Source organism: Pocillopora verrucosa, chromosome 1 (assembly GCF_036669915.1).
Source record: "Pocillopora verrucosa isolate sample1 chromosome 1, ASM3666991v2, whole genome shotgun sequence".
Taxonomy (NCBI): Eukaryota; Metazoa; Cnidaria; class Anthozoa; order Scleractinia; family Pocilloporidae; genus Pocillopora; species Pocillopora verrucosa.
The window spans coordinates 23,581,719-23,599,322 of record NC_089312.1 but is presented as its reverse complement, the minus strand read 5'-3'; the positions used below and the strand labels follow the sequence as shown (position 1 = coordinate 23,599,322).

At 35.3% G+C, this 17,604-nt stretch overlaps 1 protein-coding gene across 1 annotated transcript; it reads right to left on the bottom strand.

Moving 5' to 3' along the window:
* Positions 1 to 2,563: 2,563 nt before the first annotated feature.
* LOC131796691 (protein O-mannosyl-transferase TMTC2) lies at positions 2,564 to 17,270 on the bottom strand. The gene is made up of 20 exons (XM_059114301.2): positions 17,220 to 17,270; positions 16,653 to 16,884; positions 14,452 to 14,759; positions 13,662 to 13,945; positions 12,121 to 12,959; positions 11,757 to 11,785; positions 11,149 to 11,263; positions 10,809 to 10,894; positions 10,062 to 10,123; positions 9,852 to 9,918; positions 9,706 to 9,761; positions 9,532 to 9,610; positions 9,024 to 9,145; positions 8,824 to 8,905; positions 8,538 to 8,652; positions 8,363 to 8,426; positions 7,417 to 8,151; positions 7,025 to 7,177; positions 6,041 to 6,115; positions 2,564 to 2,624 (listed from the first exon to the last, which is right to left on the bottom strand). The coding sequence occupies exons 2-17, from the start codon at positions 16,745 to 16,747 to the stop codon at positions 7,987 to 7,989; spliced, it is 2,568 nt and encodes an 855-aa protein (XP_058970284.2). The 5' UTR covers positions 16,748 to 16,884; positions 17,220 to 17,270; the 3' UTR covers positions 2,564 to 2,624; positions 6,041 to 6,115; positions 7,025 to 7,177; positions 7,417 to 7,986.
* Between the last annotated feature and the right edge of the window lie 334 nt (positions 17,271 to 17,604).

Genomic DNA, 17,604 nt, shown 5'->3' with positions numbered 1-17,604 from the left:
TTGAATTGAATATGAAATTTTATAACTTTTGTTCAAAAAGGAATCATTGTTTTTCATACATGAATCAAAAGATTACCTACGTACCACCTTAGCTTTATATCTACTGCTTTGTGCCATCAACTGAATTCGGTTTCAGTTTGGAGGTTTTGTGTTTTAAAACTCTAATGCCTGGTCACGAGCTCTTTCGAGAAACTGATTACGTTGACATTTGCCTCTATATTAACCCGTTTCCGACGAAGAAATGTACATTTCACATTTCGATAAGAGTTTATTCGATAGGAATAATGATGGTAAATATATATTTTTTTAATCTTTGAACAATCGTTAACAGATTGGATCGACGAAAATGAACGTGAACATAAGAGTCAATTCAGTTCTTGCCAAATAAATAGAACATAAGACTATTGGCAGAGTTAAGTCGTTATGAAATGGCTCGAGTGTTTCATACGAACAAGAACATTTGAGAAATTACATTCTTTTATTTTTTAGAAATGACATATGAAATTTTGGCAAGGCCAGTAAATTTCTCTAGAAAAACGTGCGAATCAGAAATGCAAATTAAACAAAAGTAATTCGGTTGACATTTTACCAAATCAAATCAGTTATTTTTGTTTTGTTGCGGAATACTTTCGCATATTTCTCATTAGAAGAAGGGAAATTTAAGGAATTCTGAACATGCCGTATACTGCCGCTTTTAGGCCAATCTACCAGGAAACAACAAAATACAGGCTCCTTGGGATGTACCCCCCCCCCCGATAGCTATTATGTACTACTTCTAACAAAAAAAAGCTTGGAGATTCAATACTTCTTGTCAAGAAAGTATGAACAGTTTATAATCTCTTTAAATTAGGTTGCATTCCATAAAAGCAATCACTTGCTGCTCTTTGGACCAGGCATTTGGTTTTAAAATATATTTTATAGTTAAATTATTTACTCGTTATTTCAAGTGGAAGTAAGATCTTTTGTACAGCCACTCGATGTAACACAGGAATACAGAAAAAAAAAATGATTGAAGTTTTAACATCAAGTTTTAACATCAAATTGAGTATACTATTGCAATAAAACAGAGATTCAACGCTTCTAACGACAACATGTTTTAGAACAATTCGCGGCAGGAATTTATCTTAAATAACTTGAAAATCTATTAGCCCCTGACTTAGTGGCTAAAATAAAATGGTCTGTTCCAACAAATGGGACTAGTTATTTCTCAAATTGGTACTTGAAGTTAGTTCTGTCAAGAACAGTGGGGCCTAATTGTGAAATGTCTCAGCCCTTTTGTGGCTAAAATCAAATTGAAGGAGCTCGCTCCAACAGTTGATCAAATTTTGTCATACAGCTTCGCAAATTTAATCCAGAAGCGTTATTCTGAAATGTCTTGAGTCAAATTTATTTGAGTTTGTTCCAACAATGATAAAATTTTATTTCTCAAAAAGCTTCTCGAAGTTAGTTTAATCAAGAAACTTAGAGCCTCATGTCTTGGATATTGCGGCTAACATCAAAATCATCACTGATTCAGTCAAAAGTAGGAAATTTAACAGCTTCTTTAACCTGATTCCTGTGTGACATTCGAAAACTGGCGACCTTAGGTCTTTTACTCAATGAAAATATTATGGCAAGCTCCTGGTTTCAAAAAAGGGATAGATCAGATTTAAAATCAAGAAATTCATCAAACTTTTGGAGATAAATTAAATGTTTCTGATGAGACTCTCTATAGCTTGCCGCGATGTTCTTTCTTTAAGAACTTCCACGCGTCATCTCGTGCAAGGAATTGAAGTGAAAAAATAGGTTTAGAGAAAGACAGTCAGAATCAATTTTGTAAAAAAAACGCAGCTTTTCAGGTTGTTTGAATTTTTTATAGTGAAAGAGAGATTGGCATTTACAATTTAATTTTTTTGCACGAGATGCTGCTTAATAATCTTTTTGGCGGGAATTTTGAAGGAAGCCTTGTTAAAAATTTTAGCAAAAAAGTTGTCAGGAGAAACTCTGTGCAAACTGGTCCAAATTTTCCCGCCAAAAGTCTTAGTATATACACGAAAAATTTCTTCATTAATTAAAGAGAATTTAAAATAAATAAAACTCTTTGTCGAGTATGAAACTTTTGTGGTTTGAGTATACAAGTGTATTGAAAGACAACACTAAAAGATGAGTCATGAAAACTGATCACTTTACTTTATTGACTTGTTCACTAATAATAGTACAAGACAACTAGAAGGAAATAAATATAACCTTGATTTTTTTTTTAAAAAATTGGCGCATGCGTATTTTGAGCGCCGTATTTTTCTAAGTCTTTTGGCGGGAAATTTCGCCACATTTGAACGGATTTTACTTACAGAAAAACTGATGCATGAGTACTAAGAAGCCCGTAATTTTTTTCTAAGTCTTTTGGCGGGAAAATTTTTAATTCTTAAACAGCCCTTAAAATGAATTGAACCGACAAAAATCACGAAATAGCAACTTCATAGTCCTCGTTTTGGTGATTTGATCATTTAGCTCCGACACGGAATGTTGTTGAAAAAAATGCGCTACATCTGTTTTGTACCTCTTAATAAAACTTGAATTTCTCCTGGATCACAATCTCTCTTGTTTGATTTGTGCTTGAAGCATCGGTAATATTCACCAGTAGTCTGCAAGAAAGTGAAAATAAACCATCAATCAACAAATACAATAGATTTTTCAGAATACGTTTCTTTCCCAAGCCATGACAAGTCGATTGTTAGTTTCACACAGAAACATGTATTCCGTCATGTTACAAATTAAGTATTAGTGTGAAGATACAAATAAACGTGAAAGTAACCCGGATTTAGCAATAAATTCGATACGAATCACGATCACTGGTGAATATTCTAACTGATTCGAGTAATTTTGTTGTTGTCGTAAAAATTATTTATGTTCAGGGTTTAAACTATTCCATTTTATTGATAAAGTCAAGCAGTAAACCTATGTAGTCGCCAGCCATTCCTCTGAGACGACGAACGAACTTACGAGTAATAATTGAATAACTTTAAGTTTCTGATTGTTTAAATGATATTTCTAATCATTTCAAGTTCAAGTTCAGACGAAATTCTGTGCACTTGTTTAAAAATTCGACGGGAAGCCAAAAAAAAGCTACACACAACCAGAATATTCACAGGTTTTTTGAAGCCCGATGAAACAAGAAATGAAAGCATGTAACTAGCACCCTGAAGCGTGTAAATAAAATCTGAAATTCGCGAAGATTCGTGGAAATCGGTGTATACTAGCACTTAAATAACAATAAGAAATGAATATGTCTGAGCGGGGTTTTTACAAGAATGGAAAAGCGGAAAACCACACCTATGACAATACGTATTTTTTAAAAATCATTCTTTAATAAATAAATACCTTTGGTAAAAGTGTGCGAAATCAAGCAATCTATTTCTTTCACACATTCGTTTCTGATGAATATCTTTGAATTAATGAACTTAAAACTAGATTTCTTTAGTGTGATACCATTGGATGTCAAGTTCCCGAAATTTGGATCGAGGTGGCAGTTAAATTTTTGTAATTTCGGAGCATTTTTTTCATCAACGTTGATACTCATATCAAGATAAGTTAAGTTAGATAATTACTTTTTTAAATCGCTTATTCAAGAGAAATATCTTAATACTGGCCATCTGTACCTATGCTCAACACAAGAAATAGACTGGAAAAGCACGGGATATTTTAAAGTAATATTTAAACTGTACTGTACTCCCGACCAATTTGTAAACGGAAAAAGAACTTTGATTTTGATAAGTAAATGCACGGTTTCATCTTTTCTTTAACCAAAGGAGCTCCATGTTCCTAACTAAACTTAAAAAATCTACCTTATTCTAGACCTTAAAAAAACAGTTCGAGCATATTTAATACAAATATTAACGCAATTTCTCGTGCAGTTTGGTGTTGATATGCAAATTTTTCAAAGACAACAACATTTTCTTTGAAGATCCGATAGTGGAAAGGAAAGCAAACTTCTTTACTGAAAGTTTTTTTTCTTGATTATCGACTTAAACTGGTTTTGAATTCTTTTGCCCCGTGAGATGAGACATTCGACAATTGGGCTCCAAAGTTTTTATCGAATGAAATGACAAAAATGTTAAATTTGAAAGAAATTATCAGAGTCTTGAAACAAAATTCGAAAATCCAGGACTATAAAATTTAAATGAGCAATATAAATCTTCGGATCGTGATGAATCGTGTTTACATCCCTTAAGAGCCTAGAAATTTAGGCCCTAGGGTTATAGACATAAATGAACCGCTTTTTAAACTTGCTATGACCAAAGCAACAGAATACCTTTTCAGAAAATCCCCCGCCTTAATGTTTGTTTTGAGTGTTCACTTACAGAAGAAAGCTCAGTGATTCCCTCCCTTTTTCCTTACCAGTGTGCTATTGAAGACCTCCCGAAAAACGTCTTTAAAATCTCCTGACCGTAGCCCTGAGGGAGCACTTATCTATTTGTACGTTGTGCAATATGAAATTCCTAGATTGGCTCAATGATTTTGATGCAACCAAAAGTTCAAACGCGGTAGCCTTAAGTTTTCAAATAAACCTTGCAAAATGTTTTTGGTCGGCCAGAAATTATTGTCCGCAAAAGTCTGTAAAATTGAGATTACCGAGCTCATTCCTCATATCATTCCTTAATCTTAAGATTCAAAGATCATTTAACTGACTAAACCGTTGCTATGATAAGATGTAAGAAATGATGGACAGTAATTTGATGCAAAATACTGAATCGGAATTTCTTCGACATCTGCTTTCACAAAAGTATATAAAAACTTTCATGGCGAGTATTTATTCATCTAAAGCGAAGCGCTGTAAACACTGAATGCCACCTTAAAGTTTTTCTTGATCATTAACTTAACCTAGTTTTTCCTAAGGACATAATAAAGGGAAACATTTCAGTTGTGAGTACGAATACATACCTGATTGCTTTTCATTGCATATATAATAAAGGTCAACCTCCGCAATGAAAAACTACTTTAGACATTTGAGAGCCACCTCGTATTCCGCTGAAAAATTTTGCATCACTTGGGGACTCGTCATCCTTTACTGCCAGGGGGAATAGGGAACGGGGGGTGGTGGGCGTGGAGGATCACATAGTTTTCAAGGGTGAGTGAGGGACGACCATCCGTCGCGGACAGAGTATAATGGCGGGAAAATGAAAAATTGACTGTATGCCAATTAACTGCCCCAGGCGATATATAATCATGAACAGTTCCTTCGTCTTATTGAACAACAGCAGCTTAATTAGATTAATATCGAAAAGTCAGCAATGGAAGAAAGTGAACACGTGATTTTACTGTGTAGCTAGTTTCCATCGTTCTCGATTTTGGTTGAATGTCATCGCAAACCAGCTCTAGAAGCATCGCTCAATTAGTATCTGGAAGGCTTGGATTTGAGTCCCGACTAAACCTTTTTTTTTATTTTTCTTGTTTCAGGCTTCTGTTCTACAATGGCTTAAATTTGAGCCCACCAGTAAGGATCATTGCTTTACTTGGTATCAGGTCACGTCGCCCTTTGCATGGTTGGCCCATGTTCCTTCGCCCCCCAGTGAAGTTCTGCCGCCCCGAAGTATGGTCTCATTTCCCCCAACTTTTGATCCAAGTTTAATTGAGGTCTCCAAACGTATGTTGACATACGTTTTAATCTTGGAGAATGGATAGCCCTAGTTTCAAAACCTTCTACCATCGATTGCGATGTTGCGACTGCTTGGGATGGCAAAATATCCCTTGCGCAATTCCTAACTTGGAGCAACTCCACTTTTTTTTTCTGAAACGCTTCGCGAAGTGAAATCATTTTGAAGCTACTTTAAAGTTAACAAATGATAACTTTGAATCAACCAAGATTGGAAATTTCTATTCTATTGCATGTATCACCAGAAGGGCAGATAAATTATTTCAAGGGATCGTATCAACTATTGGAGATTAGAGAGGTCTTCATACTAAACAGCTATCCCTGTAACTCATTTTCATCTGCATGTTAATGAACTTTATTTATTATAAGCTTAGATTAGTTTGTTTGTATCAGAACTAAACAACTAACCTTATTGTATGTTGTCCTTTTTTTCTGCTCCCTTGTATTTCTTGATATCCAAATGTTTTATCCTAAACCTTGGTGCTGTTGAGAAAAAACGACAAAATAGATTTGAATACATGTGCACCTATCGTGAGATAAATAAGATGAGATTAGATAAATGTAAATATCCGAGTCGAAAAAGTAGTTATTATTCTAGTGAATATTGATAATTTGAATGCTGGTTATTTATTGAGCAAAGGCAAGAAAGGCAAAAAAAAGGGGGGGGGAGGCATTGAGCTAACTTTGGCTTAACCGAAAATTACATGGGTATTGGACGAGATAAACATTGTTAAGGTAATTTAGTCAGATAGAACAATATCAACAAAGAAATGGTAATTATTTGAAATCAGTGTTCTACCACCATCAGATAACGATTCTACTTTACAACACTATTGGCGATTACTCTTTCTTTCTTTGACGTGTTCGGAGGATTGGGAAAATTACAAGAGGATCTTAATGGAGTAATAGCCTTTACAGCTAACGGTTAAAATTGTAGTTTGACACTTTGGAAGATTAAACATGCTAGGATAGAAAAAAAATACTGTTTTTTCTTAGGATTAACGGTTAAAATCTGTCAATTTTTACGCCTGACGCTTTCGCCGTTTTACGGCTAGCGGACAACCCCATTAAGAGCTTCTTAAACAAAACTTTAGTTTATGTCTTAACACTATGAACTTAATAAGTGTACATGGTATGGGAAACGAAAAAACAAATGAAAAGCGAAATAAGGAAAGAAGCCATAACAACAAAGAACGAATTTCTCGCGATGCTGTGAAAATAATGTTAAAGAAATGTCATGGCGGCTGCCACTTAGCACTCGTCTTACATTGTGTAATTTGCAATATGCTCTCCCTTCATACATTCGACTCTGAATATTGTTTTTATAAGGGAAATCACAAAATCACGAGCAATATATTTCTACCCAAAGGTATCTTTACGCAGGTTATTTACCTGAAGAAAAGGCGTGACAAACTTAACCAAGAATCCAGTCGACGTCGTATCTTAACCACTCGTTTCAGCAGAAGAAACACTACGCGACTTTGGCAGGCCTGACATATTCAGGGTTTTGGAAAGAAATAATGTGCTTCTTGAATTCCCCAAAAGCTGGAAAGAGACGTTGAAATTTCTTGTAATTCGTAAACTCTTCCACGTGCAAGACTGAGCGCAAATATGAATATTAATTAAAAAAATTATTTGAAATTCAGATGAGTCTTCTGTTACGCTTGGGGTATAAGGTTGAGAACAGTTGTCTTTTCCTATTATTTCTCTAACAATGCCGTTCATTCTATTTTGAATAATTCCATCATTACATTATCATTACTATTCGCCCAATTTGCACCTACTTTTCCCGCACTTTCCTTGCACTTTACCCATACTTTGCTTGCACATTCCCCGCAGCTTTCTCGCACTGATCTTACACCATTGCTGTAATTTTGCCACACTCTAAACGCACTTTGAACGCACCGGAATGTTTTTGACTTTATGGAATGATTGTGGAATCAACACCATCAGACACATCTGGAAGAACTAATATTATTTTTATTAAACTAGATCCAAAGAAAACAAAAATATCTTTGTCTAAAAAATTATCTCAACACAATTCTACTACAAAACTCAATATCTACCATAAATTTTGAATATACTTATATGCTACTAATATCAATCTGATTAAAATTTTGTTTAATTTATTCTCTGACACTAATTAAATTAAAATTTCAAATTTTTTAGATTAAGCTAAAACTTTATTATAAATCAAATCACTCCAAAAGGTAAAACCATCAAAAGTACAAAAAAATGAAGAAACTTTTGAAGTTTCTCACAAAACTACCAATCAAATACCTATCTAAGATACTTTAATTTGTTTAATCTATGACGCATGCATGTTTTTTCTGTTTTGTTTCTTTTTTTATCACTCAAACTTTCCTTTTGGCCTGCAAAGTTCTTAGTTTTTTCAGATTTTCTTCTGTAAGCTGGTCTCCTGGTCTCAGCTTCAGAGCTCTGGTGTAACTCATCTCAGCTTCCTTGAGTTTACCTTGGAGGTGCAACATAGCTCCAAGATTCATATGTGCCACTGGATTCTGAGGGAAGAATATGGTAAAAAGGAAGGTATCTTTTTATTCAGAAACCATAACTGAGCATTAGACTATAGTATTGTAGTATTCTGCTGTTGTGAATCTCTTAAACACAATTTATTTGATGATTGATTGGGAACTAACTTGCAAAAATTGCAAGGGAAAATTGCAGATTTGTATTCCAAATAGACTAAAATATTTACTAGATGTGTCCCACCTGTGGTTTCAACTTGACTGCCTTCTTGTAGCAACTCTCTGCCCTTTCATGGTCTCCAATTTCCCTACAAACAAAACAATATTTGAAGATGATGAGTACCTGCACAATGAAATGATTATGCTTTCTTGCAGAAAGGAATTCAGTAGAATCAAAGTAATATCACTTTGTAAAGTACCTGAGATAGCCTGCAGCAGTAAATGCAATATCAAAGTCATTGGGGGCTAATTCCATGGCTTTAGTGAACATTGTAGCTGCCTCAGTCACTCGCCTTTGATCAAACAAAAACTGCCCTGAGAGAAAAATTAAATCAGAAGCATAATTATCTTATCCTTTCAGTTCTCACAAACGGCATTTTTTGCTGGGCTAACCTGTCCCTGAGTCTTCACCCAAATTGATAAAGAATGATTTAAAATTTAAAATTTAAAAAATAAAAGATCTTTCCTGTAAGCTGCTAAACATACCATAATGTGTCCAAGAAGCGTGATCTGATTTATTCAAAACTTGTGCTTTCTTGAACCAATGTTCAGCTTCATGAAAGTTTCCCTGAAAACAACCAGTAAGAAAAGCAAAACGTATGTGACCAATTTTATTTTTACCAGTAAATCTAAACTGCCTGAAGTGGACATGGTTTAGTTGATTGGACATTCAACATTGCACTTACCATTTTAGCAAGATGTTTAGCATAGGTAAGATGAACAGACAAGTGATCTGGTTTACTCTTTAGTGATTCCTTGTACCATTTCTCAGCTTCTGCATTTTTCCCAGTTGCAGAGTATGCTTCCCCTAGAATAAAAAATTCAATTTGACTAAAGTTTGGTTCACACTTGATGACTGTGTTGGAGGTTCCCCAAATTGAATACACTGTAACAGAAGTCAAATTTTGAACTCTCTGATAATGATTAAACTGACAGTGTATGTAACTTCCCATACTTATCAAATGTTTTTCAGCAAATACCCCACCCCACCCCCCTCTGTTTCTTTGTATTGACCCTCTTACCTTAATTTGAAGAATAATTTGAAACAAGAACAAATTTTACCCATCATTCATTCAAAAAACCCCTTTTATTCACATAATATGGCACAAAACACCTTCAAAACTGTCATCATAAATTGTTTCAACCAAGTTTTCTTCTAATGGCTATTCATCATTGCACTCTTAAGCCACTTACCTATCAAGTTGAACAAACTGTGAGGCTCATAATGAGCTGGCATGGTTTTCATTGCCTCAAGGTAAACTTTAAGGGCTTCCTGTCAAAAATTGTTAAAAAAATCTCAAATTATGATAACCATTCTGAAGACCTCTTTAAATCAAAATCACTATGAGCCAAGAAAGTGCTACAAACCTTTGGTTTTCCAAGTTGAGCCAAGATGCGCCCAAGATTATACTTTATTGATGTAACTGTGTTGGGTAAAAAGCAAATGAGCCAGTTGCTCTATATTCATATGATACACTCAATGGATCACAGTTGCTTCAATGTTTAGTACTTACTTGAATGACTGTGCTGTCTAGGATCCTTTAACCCATGACCACTTATGGTTGAAGCATTCTTCAGAATCTAAGTAGGAAAGATTAAGTTAGGTATCTTTACTTGATAAAAAGATAGAGGGTTTGCTGATACCAGAAACATGCATGAGAAGAAAGTTTGCCAACACATAATTAATTTTTACTGAGTTAAACACTACTGAAAACCTTTCCCACCTTCACAGCTTCCTCCTTATGTCCCAAGTCAGCCAGCAAAATACCCAAATTCAGATGGGCAGCTTTGAGGAAACAACATGAACAATTAAAGTATTTTCCTTAAAAAACCTAGCAGTAATGTTGATTGCTTCAAAGATCTTCAATAATTTTAAGTAAAGATTTAATAACTTAAAAGGACCTCATTGAGTTAGAAAATTTATTGAAGACTTTTAAAAAACTCTCAAATGCTCACGAATTGACGTTAACTGAAATATCAATTCATGTATACTGTATGAAGGGGGTAGAGTTTAACAAGATAATTCAGTATTATCAACTGAGTTGATAACAAAGTTGGCCACTGTAAAGAGTTTAAAAGCTGACACTTTAAGTGTTAGCCCCTTGTCAGAGCTTTTAAACTCTTAATGGTGGCCATTTTACATTTATCAACTCAGTTGATAATACTAAATTACCATGTATACTGAATGTATATGACTTGCCAGTGTATATGATTTGCCTAAAGCATGTTATCTATGGGGGGAGAGTATGGCTGTAAGAAGAGGTTGGAAGCCATTGTTTGGACTTGTTTGTAAAATTTTTAACTGACAGTTGGTCAGGAAAATTTCATTTGTGTTTGCCTGGGAAAAGTCGGGGAAAAGTTAGGGAATAAAGAATAATTAATACTAATAAATTCAGGGAAAGTCAGGGAGTAAATAATAATAATTTCATAACCAATGACTGTGCAAGGCAACCATGTCTAGAGTATCTTACCAGCTAGTCTTGGCCTGTAGTGGATGGCATTTTCATAGCTTTTAATTGCTTCATTGTACTGCTGTCGTTCAGCTAAAAGGATACCCCTATAATAAAAAGAAAACAAACAAAACAAAACAAAACAAACTAAAGATTTCCTAACTGAGATAGAGTGAACATGATAAGGTTGGGTGGTCTTACATTTCAAATCAAGCACAGAATTTTTTTCTTGTATATGTACAATTATAGTACTTAACAATAAATGATGGGAAAACTTCATTTCCTAATCCGTGCTTCAGTCCCATCTGATTCAAATGTACAGGAAATCACCTTAAGGTTAGTCAGACATCCAGATACTTACAAATTGTAGTGAGTGTCAGCCATGTTGGTACGATATGTCAGAGCCTTTCTGTAAGCATCTTCAGCTTCTCTAGTTCTTCCTTGTGAGCTCAGCACATTCCCCAGGTTTGACCAAGCTGGTTATGAAGTATCAAAAAGTGTTAAAATAAAAGAGCATGTGGAAATGAAAGACAGGATGAGTTGGCCACATAAAAAAGAAAATGAAAACAACTACAACTTACAATAACATACACAAACTGAAACATGTGTGCATAAGTCTATTTATTCGGGATGGGGGTAGAATGAGAGGACAGACGAGAGATGGGGACATTTATACCCTTCTTTGCCTCAGGTTTTAGCCCTTTCCAAAAGGAAAAGAAAGAAGCAATTTCTTTGTCCTTCTACTAAGAGAGAGTTAACTGTAAGGAGAGACCATACAAACAACATGGAAATAAAGATAAAGTATCTTAAGTCTGGGGATTGAAGTGAAAAAAGAAAACATCCCTAGCCAGCAATAAAAAGGTCACAGGATGAGCCTTTGGTGGAAATTAATACTCAAATTTGTTCTCCTTCTTTGTTATCCACTGATATAAAATTAAAGGGTCATACTCAAGCAAAATAATTGTTTACCTTTTGCAGGGTTGACAGTGATTCCTGATCTGTTGAGCATTAAATTAAATAACAATTTTAAATTTTATCGCTAGTAATATGTTGTGATTGGTCAATGAAGCAGAACTAGTGAATATTCTTATTTCTCCTCAACACTTATCTTTAGTAGAGATGGAAGAAACACTTTGCAGGAAACAGGTGACAAATCTTTTTTGGCATGGTACATATGGAATGCTGGTTGCACAGTCGTCGAATTAGGATGTTGTCATTCACCCTTTACAACCAAGTTGATGAAAAGTGACAGTGACACATCCTGAGGTTGATTATGTCTGGTAGTTTACTAAACTTACAAGGACATGACCTAACATGTGCAAATGTCAATTACCTGTACAGTGCTTCTTCATTTTGCCAATCCCAATTCCTCTCCACAGTTCTCGCCACAGATAAAATCAATACACACACTAAGGACCCACAAAACAGTCTCATCTGCTGCTCAGTGCAAGCTCTACAAATTATGTCTGCTCCCACAGCAATCAGCAAACAAAATCCAACACTTGGAATGTAGAGTATTCTCTCTGCCACCACAAAACCAACATAGAAAAATAGGTTACTAGCTGGAAGGAAAGAAAGTGTTAAGATTGCAAGTGAAATGAGTGTTGTTTCAATCCAACAAGTCTTGTTGGTGATGTTAAATTCTCTGACTGGTAAATTATTGTTGCTGTGCTTTGGATTAGAATGAGTACCATTTGAATGCTTGGCATAGTCTGTAGACTTCTTCACAGGTTTTTTCCCATTTTTTTCAGCTACATCTTTTCTTCGCTTTACATTATGGTCCACTTGTGAAGTTATGTCTTTGACAGGTTCCTCTAGATTTAGGTGAAATACCAAGCTTGTTAAACAGTAGAATCCCAAGAAGGCCAGAGTTCCATAAAACACCACTATCACTCCACAGCGTGGGTCCAGCAAAGATTCTATCAGAGGTATAGAATCCATTGACCAATCAAAACTCAATGTTTTAGGAGACAACAGAAGCCAGAAATTAAATGCAGGCAAAAACAAGAAAGTTAACAGCCTAGTCTGCCTGCTATCGCAGTTTGCTGCAGGATTATCAGACGGTGAAAAATCCGGCGGTTGACTCCCCATTATGTAGATTCTCAGAAGCAACAGCCCAAGTCCTGTGGTGACAACCAAAAATAAGCGGAAGGCATGACCATTTTTAACAGCCTGGAAACACAATGAAAAGATATGTCAGGGCTCAAAATAGCAATAAATTACACCATAGAAGACAGAGTTCCCTGTTAACAATACTGATCAAGGAACCAAAATTTTACATTAACTCCTAGTCCAAGCTACAAGTGCAGTATGTTACTTTACCTCTGTCTAGTAAGATAAGCTGTGCTGCAATTATTGCAGTTAGCTATAGTCTGGTGGACTATGAATTTATAATGGTTTAGGTTTATTAGCCAGAACTGCCTACATTGCCTCTGTTTGGCACTTTTCTCTTACAACAGTTACACTCCAGCCCTAGAATATGAAATGGGTCATGAAATTACCAATGACTCTAGAAAGGGTGAGCATTCTATACTGCATGAAAACTTGAAAACTGGAAAGGCTCATTTTATTATATACCAGAGACCAAGAGGAGGCCTAAAGGCAATTACAAGGAGTCCCAATCACAAGTCGTTGAGTCTTGATGGCATCATTGTGTTGTGTTAAGAAAAAAGAAACTTTGCACTAAGAATAATGTCTCTTCCTCCCAGATTTGAAGAGGAGGCCTGGTTACCAGAAATATAAATTTATGTAGCATCCTGCTGAAGTGGTGAAGCATTTCCTCAAAGTGCATTGTGCAAATAAAACCTTGTAAATATCTTGCAGTAGGAAACCAAGCAGGCTTGTACAACAGAATCTTTACTACAGAGTACATACCATTGATATGGTTGCAAAAATAGTCTGATTCTTGACACAGCTTAACAGCACCATAACCTCATACACAGCACAAACTCCTAACACAGTGATGCCTTGTTCCTTGCTTAACATGCTTGCTGTACACAGCAGAAGACAGAATATCAACCACAGCCACTGAGTACGAACCTCCCTGAACTGAGAACTGTTCATAGTTAACTTGTAAGACTTGATATACGCCAAAAATGATGCAATGAAAAACAAGCATGCTTCAACATCAGCTCGTCCTACAATTCCAGTCACAGCCTCTGACAAGAACAGAAAAAAGATATTTGCTCAAAATACTGAAAGAATATTTATGTATTCAAATAGGCTAACAATATTTATAACAAATTTGAGAACTTAACATTTCATCAATTAAATTTATAGCGCATTATTTGTAAACCCAATTGAATAATTTTGCTTAACATTCCAGAGCAACAACAAGAATGTGATTCACATTTACTTTAGACTACTGGTTACTAAATAATGTCTAGAACATCGTTAATCCAACATAAATTTTAGAATAAATTATTCCATAACCTTAAGCCTCATAAAAACTATTTTTATCACTTTTGCAGCCAACAGCAATCAGTAAACAAACTTTCTTTATCATTATTTGCATATTCTGTTGGGCCAGACATAACTGCATATAAATATAATTATTATTCTTAGTGGGAAGTAAATTAGTAAATTTGAGAGTGAGATGGTTAAAGTAAAATGGTAACCCTCCCATGAAATAAAATTTACAAACCAGATGCTATTTCAGGCTTACCGGTATGGATAGGATGTATGGCAAAAAGAAGCCCAGCCACTAAACATGGAAAGTGAGCAGGGAGAAAAACATATGACAAAGTCACAACTAGCCAACACACTGCACTGTGCAGAAAGACATTCACAAGATGGTATCCAAATGGATTCAATTCACCAAAGAAGTAGTTGATCCTGAATGTTGCAACACACAAAGGTCTGTAAGACTTGTGGCTTCCACTATGCATGAGAGGGGTCCCCCAAAAATCATTAAACAAGACATTACTCCATGGAGTCGAAGGTAGCAGATCAGAATTCTTTAAAATGGCTCGGCTAGCATTGAAAAGAAAAAAAAAAAAGAACAGGACCATAACAGTGATTAATTGACAACAGAATTCAATTTGTTCCCTATTAATATTTAAACACAGTGCTCACCAACTGCTGGTAGTAACTAGACAGCAGAGCCTTACTGTCTGGAACTCAATTAACTTGAACTCCCTACAAATTAGAGCAAGATCCGATTTCCCTTGGATTTGATGCCATTTTTTGTCATTTTCTATCAGCTAGCTTGAACTTGGTTAACTCAAACTCCTTGTTAACTCTAGCTCATTTTACTTTCCCTCCACAGAAATTTATTTTGATAACTAGAACTGTAACTAAAAGTGTTGGCCAATAAGTGTCACAACACAGCTGAATGACAAGTCCCAATCTTTACTCACTATTGGAACAAGGGTGATAACATTTATGAAAATGAAATACATTTAGGTAAACTTCCTAAACTAAACTTGCTCCTCAAAAACCTGTTAAAAAACAAACTAAATGCACACAAACGACTGTCCATAATGCAAGAATGATAAAAATATCAACATCTTATTAATTTTTAACAGGATAATTGAAATTCAGCATCAATCCTGAGAGCCTGAACTCCTACAAGCTCAAACCATTTTTCATTTCCCTTATTTTTGGGTTTCCCTGGATTCTACAGTAGTTATTGTAGTACTTTGGCACTTGAGAATTTTAAATGTTTCTTCCACTATAATGATAACTTCTCTTTTTGACCTAAAACTGAAGTCGCCAAAGTTTGAATCTCCCACTCCACAACAAAGCTCAAAAAAACTTGATACTGATGCTTCCTGGGAAACTTTTAAATCATTCCCCCCCCCCCCCAAAAAAAAAGAAAAAACCTATTTAGGTGGAAATTTTGAGGAGTCTGTCTTTGAAGAAGTGTTTTCATTGCTTTTGGTGTTGCTTTATAAATGATTGAGAAGTCTTGGCTTAGTGAATTCCTTGTAAGAGATTTTTAAAACGAAAATATATTAACTACATATATTGGTTTAAAATTCTCTTGTTCAGCATGGTCATATTTACTAGTAGGTCAAAGTGAAAGCCAAAACGAGCGGATACAGTAAAAGCAATGATAACTGAAATGGTTTTCGCAATTTAAGATTTTAAAAGGTTTAGTATTTCCAACCAACGATGGCAATGAAAATTTATAAATAAGATATGAGAAGCTCCAACTGAGAATATTTCATAGCCAAAAGAATGCCAAACGACGTTTGAAAACCTCGAATTTCAAGTTATCAAGATGTTAATGGCTTTCTCTAGGATAATGTTATTCCGATCGTTGGAGATTTGAGTTTTTGTACACTGAAGTTTGCTAAAATATTGCATACAATCGTTTTATCGATTGCCTTTGTTAAAAAAAATTCACCACGGTAAACAGGAGAAAAACAATAAACGTAAGTAATGCAGGTGGTTGTCAAAAACTCTGGAGGTTCGCCAGTTTGAGATGTTTTCCTGCTAAATTTACCGAAATCGATCAGAAGAGTGTTTCATCGCGAAGAAAAACCCAATGAATTTTTCTAAATTCATGGTTATTTATTAAATCAGGAGTTTGGATTTAAGCTCAACTACTTGATCCTTAGGTCGTCCGCGAGAGTTAAAAATAAACCGAAGCACCCGCAAACGATCAAAGAGATGCAGATAATGCAAATTCTGAATTTTTATGGCAAGAAACATTCTTCAAAGGGCGATAAAAAGACCCAAAAGAATCGGTATCATTGGCAAATTTGCCTAGAAATTGTAAAGATTCGATCGGTAGTATTGTCGGTCACTTAAATGTTAATGCTTTAATAAAAAGCAATTGAATTCTGTGAACCTCAAAATTCCACCAGTCACCTCAAAATCGTTCCAGATTAATCACAAATTAGTCTTACACGCACTTACCTGTCATCGTACACGAAATCTGCCGACAAAGAATTCCAATAACATAAAAGCCCAGCTATAGAGGAAGTTGCTGCTGTATACCACCACTTCCACATCTTAATCTACATTCCGTGGGGAATCGACGGCTAGATAAAGCCACCTGCATTCAAACCTTTCTGAACTCCCGCCATCCGCCATGTTTATTATAAACCTTTGTAACCAGGCCAATGTGAAGCAGCTGATTGCGATGCTTCTGACAGCGGAGTACGAAATACAAAAATAAACTAAATTTTCTACCTTGGCTTTTAATAAACCGACCATAACATGCAAGGATTAAGCTTAGACTCGTACAAATATGTATATTTCTCTGTTTTAAATTAAGAAATTTATACCGAGCCAGTTTTTAAATACAAACATCTTTAGGTCCTTCTGCGACTGTCATCTCGTGCTAGATGAAATAATTGTGCTTGAATTAATTTCAAGACGAGTTGGTGAAGTAAATCTCTCAGTGCCAATATACTAAACCATTGCAATGCAATAAAAAGCTTAGAAAGGAAACTTTACTCCTAAAAACATAAGCATACATACATTCAATCTCCCAAAGTCTGAGAGCTTCGTAGTTCGCGTCGTTGGTGGTCTTTGTCACGCGAACATGGGGGTTTCCGGTTTCTCAGCTTGATAATCAGCTCCACTGAGCAATAAAGCGAAGCTTTAAGACAGGCTTAAATGGTTTATACCGCAAAAATGAAATATAAATTACACCTAAATCCAGGTGTCAAGGTCTCCTATACAACTTTTTATCAAACAAAAACAGTGTATTCCTGAATAAACAACTCATCTGTCAAACTCTGGCGGTTAAAGTGGTTTTCTTTGTTAAAAATAAGATACTTAAGCCTCAGTTTCTCTGCTGAAAAACAAGTTCGAATTCGCACCAAAACCAAGTCTTATGTATAAAAAGCTTTCGTACCCTCCT